The 22,371-nt window shown below is 41.2% G+C and overlaps 1 protein-coding gene across 5 annotated transcripts in view; it reads left to right on the top strand.

Moving 5' to 3' along the window:
• Positions 1-22,371, top strand: part of GREB1 (growth regulating estrogen receptor binding 1) — a 159,786-nt gene that overhangs the window by 108,728 nt on the left and 28,687 nt on the right. For 3 of the 5 annotated variants that reach the window (XM_059729572.1, XM_019492719.2, XM_019492720.2), the window contains 14 exons: positions 335-472; positions 2,376-2,561; positions 3,832-4,182; positions 5,107-5,235; positions 7,860-7,988; positions 8,486-8,683; positions 8,780-8,960; positions 10,506-10,698; positions 11,882-12,018; positions 13,410-13,749; positions 15,396-15,511; positions 16,119-16,318; positions 17,734-17,823; positions 18,927-19,537. In XM_059729572.1, coding sequence (XP_059585555.1) covers positions 335-472; positions 2,376-2,561; positions 3,832-4,182; positions 5,107-5,235; positions 7,860-7,988; positions 8,486-8,683; positions 8,780-8,960; positions 10,506-10,698; positions 11,882-12,018; positions 13,410-13,749; positions 15,396-15,511; positions 16,119-16,318; positions 17,734-17,823; positions 18,927-19,537 — 2,999 coding nt within the window. The remainder of the gene's footprint in view (positions 1-334; positions 473-2,375; positions 2,562-3,831; positions 4,183-5,106; positions 5,236-7,859; positions 7,989-8,485; positions 8,684-8,779; positions 8,961-10,505; positions 10,699-11,881; positions 12,019-13,409; positions 13,750-15,395; positions 15,512-16,118; positions 16,319-17,733; positions 17,824-18,926; positions 19,538-22,371) is intronic. The other 2 variants (XM_019492721.2, XM_059729573.1) reach the window with 2 other exon arrangements.

Genomic DNA, 22,371 nt, shown 5'->3' with positions numbered 1-22,371 from the left:
CACCAAAATGTATTTGTGTCATGCAAAATGTATAGGCCATAAATGTTTTGCAGGCTTCTCTGGATTATTGCACTCATACTTTCACTCATGTGCTTGTTTATTTTGTAGTCTTTAGATATGTGTAAAACTTGGTTTTGGAAATGGTATCATTTTAAGGAAGCTAAGGTAATAATATAGGTATATTAGCAGTTCATGTATCATTTGTGTTTCAACAAAAAAGGAATGAAGCATTGATTCTGAGTGCAGATGTTGGCTGATGTTAGAAAGCAACATTGTGAGTTCTGTTTCATCGAGATATTACTTGACTGTATTAATTTCATTAATTCATTCTTAGATGGAGGAAGCTTGTCATCTTTGCCACATTCTGCTTTAATAGGACCAGCCTCATCTCCAGTGGTGGCCTCTGGAGAACAAGTTTCAGTTCCTGACAACTTGCTGAAAATATGTAAAGCAAAGCCAGTTATATTTAAAGGTAATAAAATCCTGACAATATTTAGTCTATCTGCTTTTAAAGGCAATTTAATATGTTCTGTGATAAATATAGCATTTTTATTGAGAAATATTAACTAATTAACCTGATGATCACAAGACAACCAGTGAAAATTCAATTAAAAAGCCAATCAAAAAGCCCCTGTACTCTAAGCCCCCCACACTACCTAAGCTTCATATGAGGAAGTAAGCATTATAGAAATATATGGGTTCTTGAAATGGGGTGCTGGTCAGTTCACAAAGGTTATGGATGGGTGCCTATAAAGATTGAGAATGTGTAGTAAAGGGTTAAAGCTCATCTGTGCAGGAAATGGAGCTCCTCAGAGGCCCATCCAAGAGTGCAAAATGAACTATCAGGTATCCAAATTGTAGCCATATTGGTCTAGAGGCAAAAGGAAGTAGAACTCATGGTAGAGGTGATATCTTTTTAGTCCAACTAGATTTTTGCAAAAAAAAATTCTTAGATTGCAAGCTTTTGGGCGTAAACACCCTTCTTCAGGTGTAGGAAAAAAGAGAACTTTTACAATCAGTTCTCCGATGCCTGAAGAAGGGTGCTTGTGCCCAAAAGCTTGCAATTAAAGAATGTTTTTTGCAAAAATCTAGTTGATCTAATGAAAGATATCACCTCTACCATAAATTCTGATTTCAAACGAAGTACCAGATTTTCTTGCATACAGCCTCTTTACTCCCATTGGAGTGCATGTGTTAAGTGGGGAAGCTGATTTTTTGCCCAAGATAGAAACACCCTATTTTCATCCCTGCTTCACAGTGCAGGAGCTCTGGTATTACTCTTAAGCCTGCTGAGGGAATCAATGGGTCACTGAGTTAATGGCCCATTGTTCTTTATTTCACAGGTGTTAACAATCATCTCTCCTTTTTAATGGTCTTGGCTAATGAAGCTAACCTTTCTTAGGGGAATTTTGCTTTCTGATAGGGCTTCTGGTCATGTCTCCTATTTCACAGCTCTTTAGCTTTTTTTAAGATTAGAGGTCCATCTATGGAGACCAGTCTTCAACAGCAGCTAGTGTTTTAGTTAAGCAGGGTCAGTCAGCTGAAGATTAGGCTCTGTCCTTGCTTTAAGCCATAACACTGGAATTTTTTTTCCATAATGCCTTTCAAAAACAAGGTGCATATTCTATCTGGGGGCATGTTATATGTGAAAAAATACAGTAACACCAAAATGATGACCGTTACAAACCTCATTACTTTCTGCCGCAAGTACAAGACACATTTCTTTGACTTGCCTTCTCCCAACAAAAATGTAGAGCAGCATATACAAAACCCTACCAGCAGCCTGCCAAAACTAAGTGCTACAACACATGCACTTCTTCCCCAGGGAGAGGATGCGAGAGCAAACCATAGCAAATTAGTCACATTGTTGAATACTATGGTTATGAATGTGCTATAGGATCCTGTAGATTCCTGTACAGTGTCGAGAATAAGAAAGATAGAAATAGCCATGGCGAAGACTCCACAAACCGAGGCAGAGTATTTCAAATCACCTATTGCTGCACAAGGTATAAACCAGGGGTCGGCAAAATTTTTGGGCAGAGTGACAAAAACACCCACAGTTTCAACTTGTAAGATGTTGGTGTGCCAGGGGTGGATGGTGGAGAAGCTGCTAGGGGCCTGATCCTTGTTTTGGCAATATAAAAGATATCACCAGCTCCTTCCCCACCGTCCACCCTAAGGCACATGTGCCAAGGAAAATGCCTTTGCATGCCAGATTCTGGCATGCATGCCAGGGGTTGCCTACCCCTGGTATAAACCAATGAATACCATCACACCAGTTTCTTCAGATTCCCCTGAGTACTAACATATAGCAGACTGTTTGATTCATACACATTAAATTAATTTGGTGAGTGCAAATATTGTTTATTTTACAGGTCATGGAAACTTCCCTTATCTTTGTGGGAACCTTAATGACATCATAGTGAGTCCACTTTTGTACACCTGCTACAGAAATTCTCAGTCTATATCTAGAGCTTATGAACAGTATGGTGCTTCCACAATACAGCCAATCTCAGAGGAGATGCAGCTGTTACTAACAGTCTACTACCTTGTTCAGCTAGGTGAGGTTTTTTTTCATCTGTATAGAAGTAAAACATTTGCCATTGGTGAATGAAAAGGAACTATGCGTTGAAGAGCAGTTACTAGTTGAGTTCCTTTAGGGTTATTTTTGTGTGTGATTTAATATTTTCATTAATGAACTTGGAATTGGAGTATGCTAATGATACTTGCAGATGGTGTAAAGTTGAGAGGCACTGGCAATACAGAAGTGCCAGAATATTATATGGATAGCACTGGATGAATTGAGGATTGGCATATGTGTACTCCACTTATGTCTAGGGCTGCTGGGGCCTGGTTTTACATTTTGCTGAAATGTGCTCTAACTTACATTGACCATAATATCTGCTGGGTACTAGCCAGGGCTTGTCCAGCAGGCCATGGTCTCATACAGGCTAGCTCCTGATAAGAAGCTGGAATGGAGTAGCAAGGAGGTGGTACAGCGTGTGGCTGGAAACAGATGTCATCTTCTGCCACCATACATTTTTATGGTGGCACAAAGGATAAGTAAACACACATCCATGTGCCTTGTTTCACCACAAATGCCTAAAATCTGCAGATGCAATATAGGTGGTATCAAGTTGTGCTACTTGATTGTGGTCGACGTCTGTTAGGCTTTTTAGGGCTCCTAAAGCCCAGGGAGTGCCTGCACAGGTTCCCCCATTTGCAGAGATGCATGCTTGGGGAATCTGACTTGCGGTGTGTCTGCAGTTGTTTTTTCCAGTTGCAGAGGTGTGCTCAGAGATTTCCTAGGTGATCCTCTGCTAGCAGAGAAACCTGAGGCTGCCCTGTTTTTAGAGGCATGTTTGCCTGAGTGTTTTGCTTAGAATCAGGCCCCAGCTGGTGGACCTGACCCTGTAGACCAGTGGGCAGTGTCTGTCTCACCCAGTGAAGTGGCTTAGTTGACACATCCCAACACAGCTGATCCACTTCATTTGGTGACGCCTGTTTATACCTTGTGCTAAGCACTGGCTATTCCCCAGTGCTTGGGGAATGTCCAGCTTCCACTTAAGGCCAATTGACCAAGAGACTCAAGGGGTTGTGATATGGGTCAGAATCTGGTTTCAAAGCTTTTATATGGGCAGAGGGCCTACTTGTACTGTAAATTAGATATAACTCCAGGAAAGACAATGGCGTGATTATGTATTAAACCAAAATGGATTCAGAAGTCAGAGATTTTGTTTAGCTCTGTTTCTCAGATGAGAGGGTTTTATTTTGACTGAGCATCATATTTTAAGTGTTTTATACTCTGTTCTTTTTTTGATGTTTCTTTAGCTTCAGACCAGGTCCCTTTGATCGAGGATTTGGAGCAAATATTCATGCGCTCATGGAGGGAGTCTCATCTCTCTGAAATCCGCCAGTATCAGCAGGCCCTTCCACAGACTTTCCCTCAGGTTCCCAGCCAGATTGCACCAGTGACATCTGCCCAGCTCCCCTGGCTAGCAGGGTTAGCTGCCAGTTCTTGCAATGACAGCATCCATATCATTGAGTGCAGTTACTCTCTAGCTGAGGGACTTTCAGAAATGTTTAAGCTGATCATTGAAGGAAAACTAGTGAAGACAAACTACGTGGTGATCCTATGTGCTAGCAGAAACAGAGCCATAGATTCCTGCATTGTGGTGACAGGTGAGTTTGCCAGAGAAAATCTTTAGACCAACCTGTATGACTCTTATCATTGTCTGTTATGAGAAATTGGCTTGGTGTTTTCCCATGTAGAGCTAAATTTTAATTTAGTTTTCTTGCATCCCCATTTGTGCATGCACTTTTCTACATTTCTGGCTGAAGTGCCTCAATGTAACAGAGTGTTTGCATGTATATGACAATGAGCAAGCTAATTTTGAGGTTGGGTTGAAGCTACTTAGCAAGCTGTCTTTTTTTTTAGTGTTTAATAGAAATATAACCTACTTGTAGTGGAGAATTGAATATGATCCCAATTTCACAAAGTTTTTTTAGTCTTGGTTTTCTCCCTGGGACAGCTAAAGCCTAGTTGGGGCCATACTGATTAAAATGATAAAAGAATTACTTGAACTCTACAGCTTTAATTAAAATAATGGATAATAACCCATGCAATAACATCTTTATCAAATCCTGAGACTCTGTGCAGTCTTCTCTGCTTTAACAACTTCTGAAAGGAAAAAAAGTAAGAGTGGGGTTCACATAAATTGGGAGTGATATGTGTTACCTTTAATTTGAGGATATTCCTGTAGCTGGGTATTATTATTACTTATAATGTAGAGCAGCACGGTACAGACCAGATCTGGCTCATGGAGATCAGAAATTTGGGAGTGCATTGAGCAGGAACAGGGCTTCCCTCTAAATTCCAACATAAGGAGTCCTATCGGAGACGTGCCAGTAGTGGAGGGGTAAGCAACGGCTGTGTTAAACCCTGCAGCTCCCTGACACCACTCATAACAATACTGCTTGTCCTGCTGCTGGAGGTGGGTTTGGATATGGCTCCCTTGAACAAGGAAGGTTGATTTAGAACATTGTCATTTTGGTTCAAACTGCATTCAACATTTCATATAAAAAAGAGTCATTTTTGTTTTTTAGGGAAATACCAGGCAAGAGTTCTGTCCGAGAGCATGCTCACTGCTGCAGACTACCAGAAGGAAGTTAATTATCAACTGGTGACCGGGAAAGTTGAAACTCTGGGATCTTATTTTAGCACCCTCTGCCCAGGTATAAGATGCTATAAACAAACATGATCCTAAGAGTCTGATCCTTTGAACCCAGCGGGAGTCTGTCAGAAAGGGACAAGAACAATCTGGAAAAGTAAAACTTATCTGAAAAATGTCAGATCCCCATGGGCAAATTGCATTCATACATGCATATATTTCCATCGACACAAATGGAAATTAGTTGCCCATATCAAAGCATGGATATGGCTCTGTAAACAGTCTCTATCCAAAACACTTCACTCCTGTATGTAGGCTGCCTGCTCAACTGGTTGCACAGGTGTGAGGGTGAGCTAATTAGTTCACAGCCAGCTAATTCATCCTGTCACTCAGTATTATTCCCTTGTTTTCATCTCAGTATAAACTCCATCCTGACCTCTGAAATGAGAGAGAATATTGCTGCAAAACTATTATTTCACCAAGTGAGGAGAGTTTGAGGTGGTGAGCAGGGGAAATTAAGTTCATCAAGCCCATTAAATGGCATGAGACTTACTTGAGGTAGATTCTGTTTTCTTTGACCTATCATTTGCTCTTTTTTATGCAGAAGCTTCTTCTGCTCTAAGTTTCTTTTAAATACAATTCTTAAAAGCACTGAAGTGAACTTTTTCTATTTCTTGAGCAGTAGTATTAAATAAAAATCCTAAAATAATTGCTATGCACACTGTGTGTACTCACTGGATGGCACTTCAGAATCACCCTGGCTGTCCTTGGTTCAATTATAGGTATATTAAAATGTTTCTTCACAAGTGCTCATTGAATACTATACAATACTAGCACTGTGTTCTCTGAATGTCTTTCATTGGCCAAGAACAAGAAGGGCTCTGGATGAATGTAATGTGATATAAGGTGGGCGACTGGTGCCTCCTGAGTCTGGGGGGAGCACCCGTAGAAGTTGGCAGTGGTGTTGGTGGTGTGGACAGAGCTGATGAGCACTCGCAGATGCTGGCGGCAGCATCTGTGGTGGGGATGGCCCTGTCAGGGAGGGCACATGCCTCCCGTGTCCCCCCCTACCAGTCGCCTATGCAGTGGCACAAATCGATAGGTGTCTTGTTTCTGTTTTTGTGTATCACCTGAGAAGACGTGGAAATATATCTTCCCATTTTGTGAAACTTTTTGAGATGTATCCTAATTATCCATCTCTGACTAAAGATAAGCTGAGACTTTTCAAAGTGTTTTTCTGCTGCCCATGAGAGAACAGAAAAGCCTGGTGTTTAGGTGGTCACCTTGGCTGAAAGAGATACTGCTCTGCCTGGTTTGGAGTAGGGGTTTGAACCTGGGTCTTCATCCACCCATGAGAATGTCCTCACCAGTGGGTGACAGAGTTATGTTCTGGCTCAGTGAACATTTAATTAAACCAAGGCTATTCAACTTCTAAGTGACTAGAGGTCACACTTCTCATGGGCAACACCATTGGGAGCTGCAATCATGGGGGACACAGCAGGGTAAACCATGAACCCCTGGGCTGTGGATGCCCCCTTCCTTCAGCATTGAGCACCCGCAACCTTCTTCCCCTGCTGCACCATGCACCCCAGCCTCCCTCTCAGCCAGGGGTGGATCCAGGATTTGGCAAAGAGAGGTATGGAAACAGTCACCTGTGCTGCAGGGCTGGCTGCACCCCCAGCTACCAGTCTCCCTCCTATTGGTGTGGATAGATTGGGAGCCTCTGGGGACTTTTTGCTTACCCCAAAGTAGGCAAGAATTCCCCACCCTTTCCCTCCATGCCCAAAGGCATGCCCCTCTTTTTTCCTTTCCTCCCTCCCTCCCCCACCAGCCCCTATTGCTTTTCCCAATGTCCCAGGGGTGGGGGAAGCTGCTCCTGCCTGCTCCAGCCAAGCTGAATGGAGGCTAGGAACCATGGCAGTGCTGGTTGCAATGGGCAGAGGGGGTGTGCTCTCTCTCTCTGCCTGCTTCCAGAGAGCTGGGCAGATTGGGAAACTCACCCCCCCCCCCCCCCCAGCCGCTGCCCCTCACCATCACTGCTGCTGCTGCTGCTGTTGCTATTCCTAGCTGAGCCCAGACCCTGCATGGTCTGGCTGCAGGAGCTTCCCTCTTCTTTGGGACAGCAGGAAAAGCAGCAGTGGCACAGAGGGGAGGAGAGGGATGGGGATGTGTCTTTGAACACAGAGGGGATTCTTACATGCTTTGAGGACTTTAAAAAAGCCACCAGAAGCTCCCAAGATGTGGTCCGGTATGAAAGGGGGATTGCAGCCATGCCATAGCACCCCCTTTAGATCCACCCATGCCCTCAGCTCGCTTTACTGGGCAGGGGCAGGAAGCAGCAGCTAGAGGAGGGAAGTGGAGAGCCCAGAGTCTCTAACTGCTGATGCACACAGTAGGTAATAGAGGGAGTGGTGGCTGGGTGGGAGGCCAGGGGCGGTAACTTAACCCCTGTGGGCTGGATGTGGCCCATGTGCTGCCAGTGGGACAGTCCTGATTTAAAAAGTGCGAACAGATCCAACAGGAGCCAACAAGAGAGCCTCAGTGCAGAATAGCAGAAGCCTGGGTTTCAGAGCATCTAACTGGAGCGTATAAAGTATTTAGAAGCCCCCTGATGAAAAATGCTGTTAGAGTTATGTGGTATTATTATCAACGTGAATATTAATATCCATTCTCCTTTCAATTTGTTAGAGGGTGACATTGATCTTTTGCTTGACAAATTTTATCAAGAAAACCAAGGCCACATATCTTCATCTCTTTATGCTTCAGTGAATAAGCCAACAACAGCTCTAGATGGAACCGGAGCATCTGTGTGCACAAGTAAGTAATGAAGACATCTAGAGAGAGAGCAGAGTTTTTTGAGATTCCACTTAATCACTGACCTCTGATCTCAGCCCCCCTCTTTCCTATGTGTAATCTTTGAAAGTAAACATTGATTCTAATGTATAGGCGGCTACAGTTCCACTCCATGATCCTCCTTCAAGTGGATCATTTATTTGATCTTAGTTTGTTTATTAAATGAGGACTTTGGCTTTATGAAGGCCTAAAGGGACATTCACAATACATGTGTGGAATTGAGTACTTGGGCAGTTTGGGGACCAAGGAACATGTAGAGAAATCTCAGAAAATTGATAGACTTTACTCTCCCTCTGTCTGAAGGATTTCATTGCTTTAGAACATCTACATTATACAGGAGAGCTTCATACAGAGAACTTTACACCATGAGCTGTGAAGACTTCCAGGAGATAGCAGGCTTTAAGGAGTATAAGATTAAACTTCTGTCACATATCTGAACAAATGTTTTTGCCTCTTCCCAGGTTATAATATTGAACAGCATCAGATTCGTCCGTTCCAGCTGGCGGTGGCTCAGAAATTGTTGTCTCATGTTTGCTCAATTGCTGACTCCAGCACTCAAAATCTTGACTTGGGCTCTTTTGAAAAAGTTGATTTCCTGATTTGCATTCCACCCTCTGAAGTGACATACCAGCAGACACTGTTTCATCTCTGGCATTCAGGTATTCCTTGTGATCTGGCTTTATTTTAGATGTGAATGGGAAATTGGTAGCTATGTTTTGTATGTGGAAGGACTGATGCCTATTTGACTTCTTTAGGTGTTTTGCTGGAGCTTGGCTTAGAAAAGGAGCACCTCACAAAGGGGAGAGTGGAACAATATGTTATGAAGCTAGATGCTGAATCCCAGACTAAATTTAAAGCCTTTTTGCAGAACTCTATGCAGAATCCTCACACACTGTTTGTCCTAATCCATGATCATGCTCACTGGGATCTTATGAGGTAAGAACAATTTCATTTTTAACTCAACTTTTACAGAAAAAAAATTGTTAATTATTATTATTTTTATTAGCTCTAAAGTCCATTCAAAATGCTGTCTCAGAGGTCATTTTGGTTGTTTATTCATTGCCCACCCATCTGTGTCCATCTTCACTGCCCAGCTAGCTCCATTTTCCCAAGCATCAAACACAAACAGTTCTGCTGGAGGTTGTTGCAAACCTGTCCTCATCTTGAATTGCCTCTAATGTCTCATTGAGCTGTTTTCACCTCTGATTCTCCATGAGTCATGGATTCCTACAAGGACCTTCACATTTTCTGCTAGGCTGCTTCTTCCATGTGAGAAAAGCGATGTGGAAAGCCACTTCACTGCCCTCCTTCAAAACTCTCTTTAACTTTTCTCTCTGCTGCAAATTGTGCAAAAAACTCCACAGTAGCTGGGCAGCTGGTGTACCACTTATTACTAGATGTGTCAGACTTGCAATGTTCTGTAGGGATGTCTCAGTTTCAGTGAATTTCTGATGAAAGGAAGACAAAAAAATCTTCCTACCAGCTCACCTGCTCATACTACTGGTTCTGTGAAGAGTGGGAGCATAGGTTTTCCAGGCTTCCAAGAGGCCCAGGGTGCATTTTTAGTTTAACAGACTCCACATATTTCTACCGCAGGAACATGAGTGTGTTCGCAAGACAGGTTATTTTGGATTTTGTGAGGTAGGAGAGTAATAGTAATGCCTAACATTTATATAGACCACCTTTCATTGCATTTTGAGACACAAAGAGCATGAGTGACTTGCGAAGGATCACAGAGCCAGGGGACTGAAATGGCATATGCTTGGGCCCTAATACCCAGACATTCATTCCTCTTTTATAGTAATCCTGTCGCAGTTACTTTGTGCCCCCATCTGCCTGTTGTATCTATATGTTGTCTCTCATTTTACACAAAGATTGTAATCTCTTTGGGGTTAAATGCTGTATTTTCTTAAGTTGGGTTGGTTTAATTGTACAGGCAGCACAGGTGGTCGCTAAAGGCAGCAAATTGTAGGGGGTAGCAAAAACAGCACTTGGAGCAAGCAGGCAGCAGGGACACTCGGTTGGGCCTGGCTTGGCATGATGCCACTGCTGTCAGCTCCACCCAGAATGAAACAGGAGGGTGGCAAACTTTCATTTGCCTAGGGCAGCAAAAATCCTTGTGCTGGCCCTGTTCTTAACAACTATGCTAATTCATGCCACATGGCTGCTAGCAACTGCCATAGTGCTAGCTCCTTTTCAGCTTCCCCATCCTGTGTGCTGGGAGCTGCGGGAAGCTCCCTGTTTGATAGGCATTCCACAGTGTCTAAGGGAATGATATGGAGCTTATCCACTCTCCCTTTCTGCCATAGGAGTAGTGCAAAGATAGTAGAGCCAGGTCAAAGAATCCAGCTGTAAATTCCTTGTTTTTATTTAATGATGTTTTTGTGCGTGGGTTTCAGATGGTAAGATATATGCATTGACCTTGTTATAAGAATTCCTTTATACTGATCACTTTGGAGACTATTGGGTTTCTTCTTGCAGTGCTGTTCATAGCCTTTATCCTCAAATGGAATCATCCGTGGGACTTGTCGATAGACTGTTGAACTGCAGAGAGGTGAAAGAGGCTCCAAACATTGTGACACTTCATGTGACTTCATTCCCCTATGCCCTGCAGACACAGCATACCCACATCAGCCCTTACAATGAAATCCACTGGCCTTCTTCATACAGCAATGTAAGATAGATCTTTGGAGGGCTTTTGCATTCTTTTGTGAATTCATCAGCAAGTATTTTATATTGACATGTCCAGAAAAACTTTGGAGGCCCTGGGTTCTCATGAAGAAAGTGATAAATAATTATTGTTATATTCCTTCTCTCTTCTGCTTTTGGTTTAGTTTCTATCTAGGTGCTTCTGTGTTTTTCTCTTATCCTTTCTAGTTTCCCCTATCTACATCAATGATTCTTAGCCAGGGTGCCACAGCACCGTGGGGTGTCTTGAGATCTTTTCAAGGATGCCACAGGGTGCCACACAATATTAGCACTGTTAAGTGAGCAAACATGATTCACATGATAAATCCAGATATTTCTTTTCAACTCAGAAGAATTGCCTTATTATTTGCAGAGCCTATGAAAGGGATCCTCAAGTCTAAAAAGGCTGAGAACCACTGATTTAGATCCGCATTTTCCCTGAACTGTCATAATTTTCATAGAAAGAACTTCTTCACAGTAAGGGTTGCCAAAATCTGGAACGGGCTTCCAAGGGGGTGGTGCTCTCCCCTACCCTGGCAGGGTCTCCAAGAGGAGACTGGACAAGAACCTAGCTGGGGTCATCTGACCCCAGTGCTCTTTCCTGCCCAGGGCAGGGGGTCCAACTCAATGACCTACTGAGGTCTCTTCCGACCCTGACATCTATGAATCTATGAAACTGTACTGAAGTCAAAAGAGCTGTTTAAATTTAAGTCTTCTCAGCATATCAATCAAGTGTTTATATTAGTATTGAATTATATAAATGCATGTATTTTCTTAAATATTTTTCCTATATGTGTGTATATAAAGAAGAATCCTAAGTCTACTTCTCTGTGCCTGTTTACATTTGCATATACATTTATCATATTTCTTTGAATATGACACACTTTTTAAAATCAAATATTTCTTCTAAAAATGATCTGCACCTTCAATTCAACTATAAAAATCATGTAAAACTCTTACATGCACTATAAAGTTGTAGATGTGTCTTTATTTGCTGTTTTGTTTTTTAATTGAGAATCCAAGTATTTGGGTGTGTCTTAAATTCAACGGTGTTTTATATTTGAAGGAATATGATACCTAATTAGATTTAGTGATGACAGACTGATGCATTACTTACAATGCATATACTGCTTGTATCGTTAAATTATTTTTGTCTTTTTTTACTCAAGGGAGTAGATTTATACCACGAAAACAAGAAATATTTTGGGTTGTCAGAATTCATTGAATCCACCCTTTCTGGACACAGCATTCCACTGCTTAGATATGACAGCTCTTTTGAAGCTATGGTTATGGCTTTAGGGAAAAGGTACAGTACGGTCTTTGGTTTAAAAATTATGACATTCGAGAGGCAGCATAATCCAGTAGATCAGGGTTTGGACCATACTTCTGGAGGTCTGAGTTCTTTCTGTTCATGGCTTTGGCACTGCTCAGTTGTGTGTCCTATATGACAGTTTATCTTTCTGTGTTTTTGTTTCTCCACCTGCCCTTGGTTTGTTGTCTTTATTTAAACCAGGGGTAGCCAACCTGTGGCACGTGACAGATTACGGAGGAGACAGGCAGCAAAGCAGAAGATGGGGCAGGAAGCAGAAAGCAGAGCAGCAGATTAGCAGGGAGCACAGGGCAGGATGCAGAAAGCAGAGCAGCAGATCAGGCAGGGGAAGGGGACTGGAGTGATTCTTGGAGAGGGTGCAAGACTAATTTGTGGGGCAACTGCCAAAAAAGGTTGGGTCCCGCTAATTTAGACTATAATCTGGTTAGCAAAGACTGTCTCTTTTTATGTATGTCATCTAGTACAATGTAGTTATGGTTTTGGCTGGGACCTTTATCCGCTGTATAATTATTATCCTTAATTGTGGAGGTTAATGCATCAATATTTTTAATGTGATTCCATGCTGACCTTTTCTGGCTATCAAGAACTAATTTTAATATATACATTTTGTAAATATCCTAAAGGGGCCACAAAGAACAGGTGCAATTTCACTTTGGCTCCTGGACTTAAATCAAAATTTAATTGTTGTTATCAGAGTGTGAAAATTTGATGTCATTTACCTTATATGATCCAGGACGAGAGGGTTAGGTGAAAAATCTAGAGTCACTGGGAGTGGGTAGCCAATGTTCTTTAGGTGCATTTTTTTGCGTGCGCAAAGCTCCAGATGAGCTCGTTGAACTGTCAAGTATACCATAAATGAAAAATTAAGCAAGGAGAACTTTATAAATTTGTAAAGACTGTGACATTGGTTTTGGTCTTGATTGGTTAACTCCTATTCAAGTCAAGTGATTCTTTTTGGTTGACATTAGTAAGAATTGGATCAAATCTTTAGTAAGCACAAGTAAAAAAACCCCTAAACTGATGCACAACAAGCTGTACTGTATTCATCTTCATTGCAAGTGTCTTTATTTTTGATTCATGGTACTGCTGACTACACTAGCAAGTATTCTGTGGCATATCTTCTAAAAGCAATGAGGTCTTAATAACATGAGGAAGTATAACTTCAGCATGCCACTTGTCTTAAATCTTTCCTGAGAAATGGTGAGATCCCACCGTTTCTGGTCAAGGAATTATAGGATGTGGAGAACAGTCAAGGACAGCTTAGTGTAGTTCTACTGTATATTGGGCATGATTTTACATGAAGATGATATTTTGAGTGTTATTGAATGTTTATAAGAGCTGCATCCTCACTTCACAATTTATTTCAGGTTTCCCAGATTACACAGTGCAGTGATAAGGACTTTTGTCCTCATACAGCACTATTCTGCAGCTATGATGGCAGTAAGTGGTCTATCTCAGATGAAGAATTACACTTCAGTTGAAACGCTGGAAATCACCCAAAACCTAATAAACTCTTCAAGACACTGCCCCAGTGGCCATGGCCTCATGGTCGTGTTAAGAATTCCCTGTATTCCGCTGGCTGCTGTGGCATATGAGCGACTCTATCATGTAAGAGGAAGACTAGCTCTTGAAGATAATTTTGAAATAATCTTGGGAAATCCTAACTCTGGAATCACCATAGGGAAGCACTTTGTGGAACAACTAAAGGTAACTTGCAGAATGACACTATCCTAATAGGTTTACCATGGAAGCACCAAGTCCATTGGGTGGGTGGATGGAGACATTTGGATTTTATTGACATTATATGTCATTTCCCAGCAAAATTAAAACATAGAGTGTGCGGTCTATGAATCAATGCAGTAGTGAAAGAGCAAATAAAAATTAAAGTGATTTTTGTTGTGGTAAAGCTTTTACCTGAGCAGAAAAGTTTCCCCCTAAGGAGAGTACTGTGGAATTATATCACGTAGGCCACCAGCAGGTGGTGTGGAGTCCTCACATCATTCAGTCCTACCCAGATGCTTCTGAGTCTCCCAGCATTTCAAATACAGCACCTGATGTTTCCTGGGTTCTAACATTCTGGAAATGATTAATAGATTAATAAATTCAGGCTTGGCCTTTAAGAGGTTCCCTCTGGCCACATTATGGTCATTGTGACTCCCTGCAAATAGCTAGTCTAAGCCCCCACCCCCAACACTAAGCATTTATTTGTAGATGCTCACTGCTACATCTGGGAGCTCTGCTATAAAGCATGCCGTGCCAATTTGCTCTTCATCCTTGTGTACCAAGCTCCAGCAATGAAGCAATATAGCTATCGCAGAGTCATCCTGAACATGTACTCAGCACTGCTTGCAGACTCTTTGCCTGAGGCAGACTTATTGGCAAGTGTACCGGGCTGCCCTAGAGTGGCTCCATTGCCTATTTCTGAGTTTTAATATACACAGAGCAGGAGTGAACAGGCGTGAAAGCAGTATGGAGATGCCTATCCCGCTTATTAAGAGTACTGCAACCCACACATTTAAACACATAATGTTACATGTTAGGGTTGGAAATTCCACCACGCTTGTGCTTGCTTCCTGCTATCTATTTCCTTAGCCATAACTCTCCCTGGAGCAGAAGACAGGGCCCTGATTAAGATTTCGTTATGCTAACACAGATGATTCCACTTGAGAAAACAGGAGTAAATAAATTCAGAATCACACCCTAAGTTGTCTCATGTGTGTTGTTGGTTCTTAACCATAAATAATAAAGACCAGATTCTGTTACCCAACTCCCAGTGCATAGTACTTCACCAGTCAGTTGTTCTCATTGAATACAATGGTTACTCACAGCTCAAGATGTTAATCAATGTGAACATAGATATCTCCACCTGATCCTCAGGCAGAGACCAAGTGACCTAGTTATCAATCTATTATGGAGCTCTCAGAGCAGCTGACAACTGTAGTTAGGGAACTGGATCCCCAAAGGGAAATATTTACAGTGGGTGACTCTTCTTTCTGTCTTTGAGGATCAGGTTATACATCTTCATTAAGGTTTCTTGTGCTTTCTGGATGAATATTTGGATCTATACTTGGTTATCTTTTTATTTTCCACTTAATTTAGGAAGTCATTAGATTGATGCCATCATATGGATTTATGATGCTGCCTTTTTTAGGGAACCAATATTTCTGAGACAAAACTGAAAAAAAAAGTTAACAACTAAGAAACTTTCACCCTTTGGCCTCCAGTAGTTGCTTTTGTAGAATCTCTACAGAATGAGATCCACAGCATCATCAATATATGATCCATTTCTGCCTTTTTAACAGAATCTTACGGTTATGCCCAGCTGTGTTTTTTGTTTTTATATTGTATGACAGATCTGGCAGAAAATTGAAGATGCAGATTGGAGGCCACAGACCTATTTGGAATTAGAAGGTCTTCCATGTATATTAATATTTAGTGGATTGGACCCTCAAGGGGAGTCCCTGCCAAGGTGAGAAGGCAATACTGACAAACACTTCCACTGTGTTCTTCGGTTCTTTGTGGGTGCAGCGGATTATGAGATTTGCATGATGAGATGATTGTTTCATCAGTTTTGGGTAGTTTTTGTACTGTCAGCTAAAAATGTGGGAGATTGGCCATGTCAACTTGGTAGTAATGGGTGAGGAGGTTGACATACGAGATAGAAGGGGGGTTTTCACACCAACATCCCTAAGGAGGGATGTAAGGAGACAACAAAACCCTGGCATACATAGATGCATAGCTATAAATGTTGGTGTTGCACCTGCTTCCAATAGGATTGAATTTGTTTGGAGGGGCTGAGTGTGCCACATCAGAGAGAGAGTGAGTATATTTCTGAGTCAGGATTAGAACTCAGGAGAACCCAAGTGCAATTAGATAAGCTGTTTCAACCAAAAGTACAGAGATAATATGCACTCTGGGAGTGAACATGCCAAAATACAGTAACAAAGATATGTCATTGAGTTTCTGCTTACACATCAACGAAGCAGGTAATGACAAAACCCTTCATTCGTATCTGCCAAAGCAATAACAGCGTAGAATACAGTGGGATTTCAAACTGGTCTTTTGTTTCTTTCAAGGTCATTGAGATACTGTGACCTACGTTTAATAAATTCCTCTTCTCTGGTAAGGACAACCTTGGAGCAAGAGCTTGGTTTGGCAGCATACTTTATTAGCTCTGAAAGCCACATAGAGAAGGTGGTTGTAAATGACGTGTTGGAGAGTGACCCAGAAAAACTGAGCAGTACTGATAATGAAGATGAGGAAATAGTGACAGAAGGTATTACTTATTATTTGCTGAGTCTGTTCTATAAAGGAAGCCTTTAAGTGGTTGAGCTTTATATGATATCAGGTTTGAGAAGAATGAAGTTGTAGAGTTAGAAAATATAATTTCATAAAGTAAGTTAGTACTTTATGAAAAATATCTACATGTTCAAGCTGCAAGTTATGCATTAAAAGTTAACTCTGTGGACATGTCTACACATGTGCATTTACTGTGAAGTAACTAAAATTACTTCAGAGTTCACTTGCGTGTCTACATGTGTGCACCCGTACTACACAGTAAATATGGTGACTTACACCAATTTGAGCATATATTCGATACCTTCATCATGCAGGGATCAAATATACACCTGATTAGTTACTGTGCAGTAACACACATGTAGATGCCTTACTGTGCAGTAACACTGTGTGTGTGGACTGACTTGGGACTAACTTTAATGCCTGCACATGTAGATGCTAGCCTATTCCTGCTTACTGTGCAGTAGCTTACTGCACAGTAAATATAAAATGACATAAATGCACATGTAGACATGGCCTGTAAGTATCAACATCAGAGATGGACGCTGGCTTTCAAGAATGCGAAGCCATCTATCACATATGCAAATATAAAGCAGTTATTGCAACTGGATGCAACAAATTATTGGGAGAAATTATTTGAAATGTTTAGTGATGGGCTTGTACTTCTGAAATTAAACTTATCAAATAGTATTCTGTTATTAACACTTTGTCTTTATCATATGTTTCAACTGAGGAAGGCAAGCATTTTATGAACATAAGTTAGTGAAATTTCTCAGTGCCCCTGAGAAACCATTATCACCCCCCATTTCATACTGGCAAAAATTGAACTATGTAGGGGATAAATGATCACACAAGGTCTCATGGAAAGGACTGCTCACCTGAGTAAGATGTTACTCAGCAAGAATAGAACCTGAAATGAACAGAAATAGGCACTTTAATCAGCAGCTTTGAAAGGAATGAAATTTTGTTTTCATCAAATACAGAGGTACAATCTGGCTGTAGAGTTACTTGAATTTCCCAGTGAGACTGAATGTGTTTAGGGGTTGATAGCTGCTAGTGCTGTGATAATGTGAGACCTCTTTTATATATCCTCCTTGCTGCTGGGGCAGCAAGAAAAAGGGGACATGGGTGGCTAAAAGGACATTGCTGAGTTTTTGGCTGCAGTTTTGCCTCCACGAATTAAAATTAGATTAGTCCTCAGGCTGTTCCACTATATAGCACAGGCGGTGTGGCCACACAAGAGTACTCTCTGAATCATGATTTGACCTAGCTGAGGTGTAAGTTATTTTGACCCAGAACCCTTTGACTTTGGCGGTTTGGTCATAGCTAAGGGCTGCCTTTAGAGAATTAATTCAAATGTGTATCCTTCTTCTCCCCTCTCCGGTCATGAAACAGGCTCTACTTCAGAAAAGAGAAGTCCTATGAAGAGAGAGAGATCACGCTCCCATGATTCTGCATCTTCATCACTGTCTTCAAAAGCTTCGAGTAAGACTTTACCAACTTTCATTTCTAAGCTTGCATTTGTTTAAACTAGTGATGGCGAATCATTTCCCTGCCCTTTTTGTCTGCAGAAAGACAGTTATTTGAAAACAACATTCTACAAAAGAGAATTATTAGTGATTCTCCCAACAGAAAGAATCTCTAATGGGGAAATCCTTTTTCCCCTACTTTTCCTATCAGCCATACATTCCCAAATTGCTGCGGAGATCAGTTCTACAGCAGGCTATTTCAGAAGCATCTTCCTTTTGAACTTACTGAGAATTGTGGATGTCCAGAGCCACTCAGTATCAGGCTCTCAAAAATAATAACTGCTTTCAAAAATAATAACTGTGGGTACCACATACATCGAGGCTGCTCTGAAGAACTGTAATTACAATGCATTGGAGCAGACTCAATTAATCAAATCTTCTGGATCATGGTAATTATCATGCTCCAGCAGACTCCACCGTCGTATGTATCAGCATCCCCGCACTGAAAAATGGCAGTGAGGGCTCTTTAACTAAAGCTCATTTGACAAGCTTTAGTTAAAGCACCCCCGCCACCATTTTTCAGTGCAGGGACACTGCTTTACATGATGTTCTGGGAGCCCTTTCCACCCCACCTCCCAGAGCACGTGTATAAATGCCCTGTAGTTTTAAATGGGTGTTCATAAAATATTTAGGAACCAAAATGTGCTTTTGTTACAACTGCTATGGTCTCCTGGGGATGCTTACCTTCTTACAATTTTAAACAATAGTTTTGATAATTTTGCATATATCTTGAAGACATAGATTATCTAACAAACATGTAACTGAATACCTGGGGTATCCCCTTTAGTGACTGAGAGCTTTGCTATGCATTTCAGTATTCCAATCTCTCTTAGCCTTGTTCAGACAAATAGTCCCAGTGATTTCAGCAAAATTATCTTTGTGAGTGAGGTGAATACAGCATGACTTAACAGCAACAAGTTTGGGCTCACATTTTTTGATGACTGCATTTTATGTTGTTGACTGTATGCTTGATGAGGACATTTAATGGAATTGTTGTGGTTGCAGGTTGTTTCTGAAGAATCAAATTGCATTGTGTTGAAATACAGATTTTGTTTTTAGGTACAGCATTCTGCAGTGAGTCATCTCCTTTATTAACAACAGGGGATGGAGCAAAGTCACCTCACCAAGTCCTAGGCAGCAGTACTGAAGAAAGTGGCAATCAATATGAAAAGCAAAGGCAGAAAATAGATAAGGGGGCACAGGCAATCAGCAAGAACTTGCCAATTACAGCTGAACAACTGGACACAAAGCAGAACATAAAAAGCGCCCAGATTTCCATCACCTCATCATCCTCATCACCCTTTTCTTCTTCGTCTTTCTCCTCTGTGCCCACTCCGAACTCCTTCATCCTGCAGACATTTCAGTGTGTTATGACTAAAGCATCAAAGCAGCCCCCCATAGTTTTACTGCCTAAGTTGGTGTATGACATTATTACCTCTACTGACAGCAGTGGACTTCCCAAGTCATCTTCCCTCTTACCATATCATTCGGTGATGTGGGCGAGTTCTTTCCGCCCTCTCATGAGTAAAATGATGACATGTACGGAGCAGTCTCTATACTACCGCCAGTGGACAGTACCCAAACCAGTTCATATAGACTACAATAACAGAAGTGAGGGCAGGATGGATAACTTTCACCCAAGGAGACTGCTGCTGAGTGGGCCACCACAGGTGCGTAATAAAAATATGGCATTATTATTATCATTGTTTTATTTTGATTAATTTAATCTTAATCATATTAAGGTTAGATTAATGAGATCTATTATTCGTATCTGAGATTTTACTAATAGAAACAGCCCTTCTTACTTTGTTTATTACTGTATTTGCCTCTCACTGGGAGTATCTACACACGCAGTTAATGTGACTGAATAAACTCTGGCACAATTTGTGCTGGAGTAAACTAAACTGGATGTCACCATCTACATGTGCATTTAAGCACAGTAATTTACTCTACAATCAGAAAGTACTTGTATCTGATGGGAGTAATCCAATGGCACAGTAAATTAGTCTTCACCAGCCTAATTGCTATGCATGTGTAGATGATGATGCTTTACTGTGCAGCAAATTAGTCTACTGTGAAGTAAAGTACATGTATAAAAACGCCCACTGTTAACCTGTGCCAAGAAAATAATGTTATGGTGATGTCTTTTTTTCTTAAATCTCCAAAAAATTAGAACTGTGTTTTAAAAAGAATTACACTCTTTATCTCTGCATCATTGCAGTTTGTTATAGCCTGATGGAATTGCAGGTTAAAGACTAAATAGGGTCCCTGGTGTATGTTTTATGGCCAAGCTGAGGAGGGTAGAAGCTGTTGGACATACCCATTTCCTCTATGTGCTGGATAGAAAGATGTGCTGGAAATAGAAGCTGTTACACATACAAATAAGCAAACAGGGACTGATTTCATTTCAGCAGTGCTATGTTGATTTACAAAGGAAGAATATCTGGTCCAATTTTTTTGCATCATCTTAGTAAGGAGATTTGGAAGCATATAAAGACTTCAGAGGTCCCATTACCTTTTTAGTGCCTAATAATATTAAGCACCCATGAAAATTTAGGGGAGTGCTTACTGCCTAATTGATGGGCTTGGGCACATACTGAGTAAGGGCAAGTAGTGAAGTGTTTCTTGTCAGTGGCCCCAGACTTGGCAGCGATACAGTGTAGACATGGTCAGAAGGCAGAGTTCAGGTCACTACATAAGTCATCATATCATGTCTGTGTATTGCTGAGGTCTTATGGCCATACAGATCATATTCTGCTTTTAAATAGGTGCAATTGAAATAAGTGTCCTTGTAATAAGATGCAAAAAAACAAAATTTGTCTTATGTATTTGATTAGTTGCTGTTGCTAGATGGACCTGCTTTCTATTTTCATGGTGTCAATTCAAGATATTAACTGACCAAAAGAGATGAGAAGCTGGTAAACACAGGCGGGGTAAAAACGAATATATTTTTCAAGAGTTAGATACAGCAAAAGCTGAGTTAATTGGCACTTTATTAGCTGGAAAACTCTATTAACCGGCATCCGAGGGACTCAGCAAAAGCAAAACCAGAAGTACCCTTCCGGTTTTCGCTGCTGCGAGCAGAGTTTTTCTTTGCCACTTTTTCGGCCCACGGCCCAGGGCAAAGCAGTCCGTGCGGGGCAAAGCAGCCTGCGCAGGGCCCCCCTCCCTGTCCCCCGGCACACTGACACCGGGGAGTGCACCAGACGGTGCACATTTGATTAACCAGAATATTTGATTAACTGGCATCCCCCATTTCCGGGGGATGCTGGATAACAGAACTTTTACTGTAGTATATTTCCACATCCAAAGAAGTCATGAACTGATAACATTTTGGGTTAGAATTTATCAAGAAGTTTAAAAATACAGTTCTCAGAGCTACAAGTGTACAAAACAGCCAGTACATATTATTTTATATTTCTGCAGCATTAATTTGACCATGAGGTGTTTGATTTGTATCCACCGATGGTTCTCAACAAAGTAAATGAGACCTCCATATATCAGAGAGCATAATTTCCCATAACACAGCTGGCGTTTTTCATTTGTCCATTTATCCAGTTATACGTAGAAAACACAGGCCTCATGTTTATTCATTGGCTGTCATCACATAAATTGGCTGGGGTATGAAATTTTAACTTGCAATCTGCACAAGTGTAAGCCCTTAGTTTGAAGGAATAAGTGATACATAGAAGTCACCCTGGAAGAACATTTCCAGCTTTGGAAACTTCATCTCTTCTCCAGCTGCCTTCAAAATACAGGTTCTGCACTGGATCAGGGAAGTAGAGCAGATCCTAAAAATATTCCCCACATGTTTTGTATTGCATACCCACTACTACTTCTTGACTGAATGCTTATTTGATGTTGAATACTTTATGGAACAAATCATAAACAGTGTTTCTTCTTCTAAAATGGAAGTGGTTCTTCCTTATTCCATGTTAGAGCAGAATCTCCTTTTCATATGCTGGGGAATATGTCAGCTTGGCTCCCTTTAATACCTAGAAGACCAATTAAAGGGAATAGACTTTTAGAAACAAACTAGTTCTGAATATATTCTGGTTATTTATTGGGTTGCATGGAATCTCTTCCAATAGAGGGGTGAAGCAAAATATACAGCGAACATGAGTTTCCCTTCTCACTTTGGAAATCAATAATTTCTTGTTAGATATATGTTTTGCTCATGAGCTTCTTTGCTAACCATTACATTATGTGTGGAGTTATATTACCTACTTCACGAAGAGGGACAAATAAAAGAAGATTTTGGCACCAGAGCATCTTGTAAATAGAGATTAGGTATTTAAACAGTGCCACTTTAAGCATAAAATGACACTTCGCCCAGTATATTGATTCCAATATCTCTGAATTGGTGGATACAATATTTTTCAGATATTGGAAGAAACTGTCACCATTTGACCGGCTCTTTGTGGACCATTGGCATGTTTTCATTGGACCATCAGTGTGTCACAGAACATATTTTGAGAACCACTGCTTCTGTATGCTAGGAACT

The sequence above is a fragment of the Alligator mississippiensis genome, chromosome 1 (genome assembly GCF_030867095.1).
Source record: "Alligator mississippiensis isolate rAllMis1 chromosome 1, rAllMis1, whole genome shotgun sequence".
NCBI classification, from domain to species: Eukaryota; Metazoa; Chordata; order Crocodylia; family Alligatoridae; genus Alligator; species Alligator mississippiensis.
This window is presented reverse-complemented; position numbering and strand designations above follow the sequence as displayed.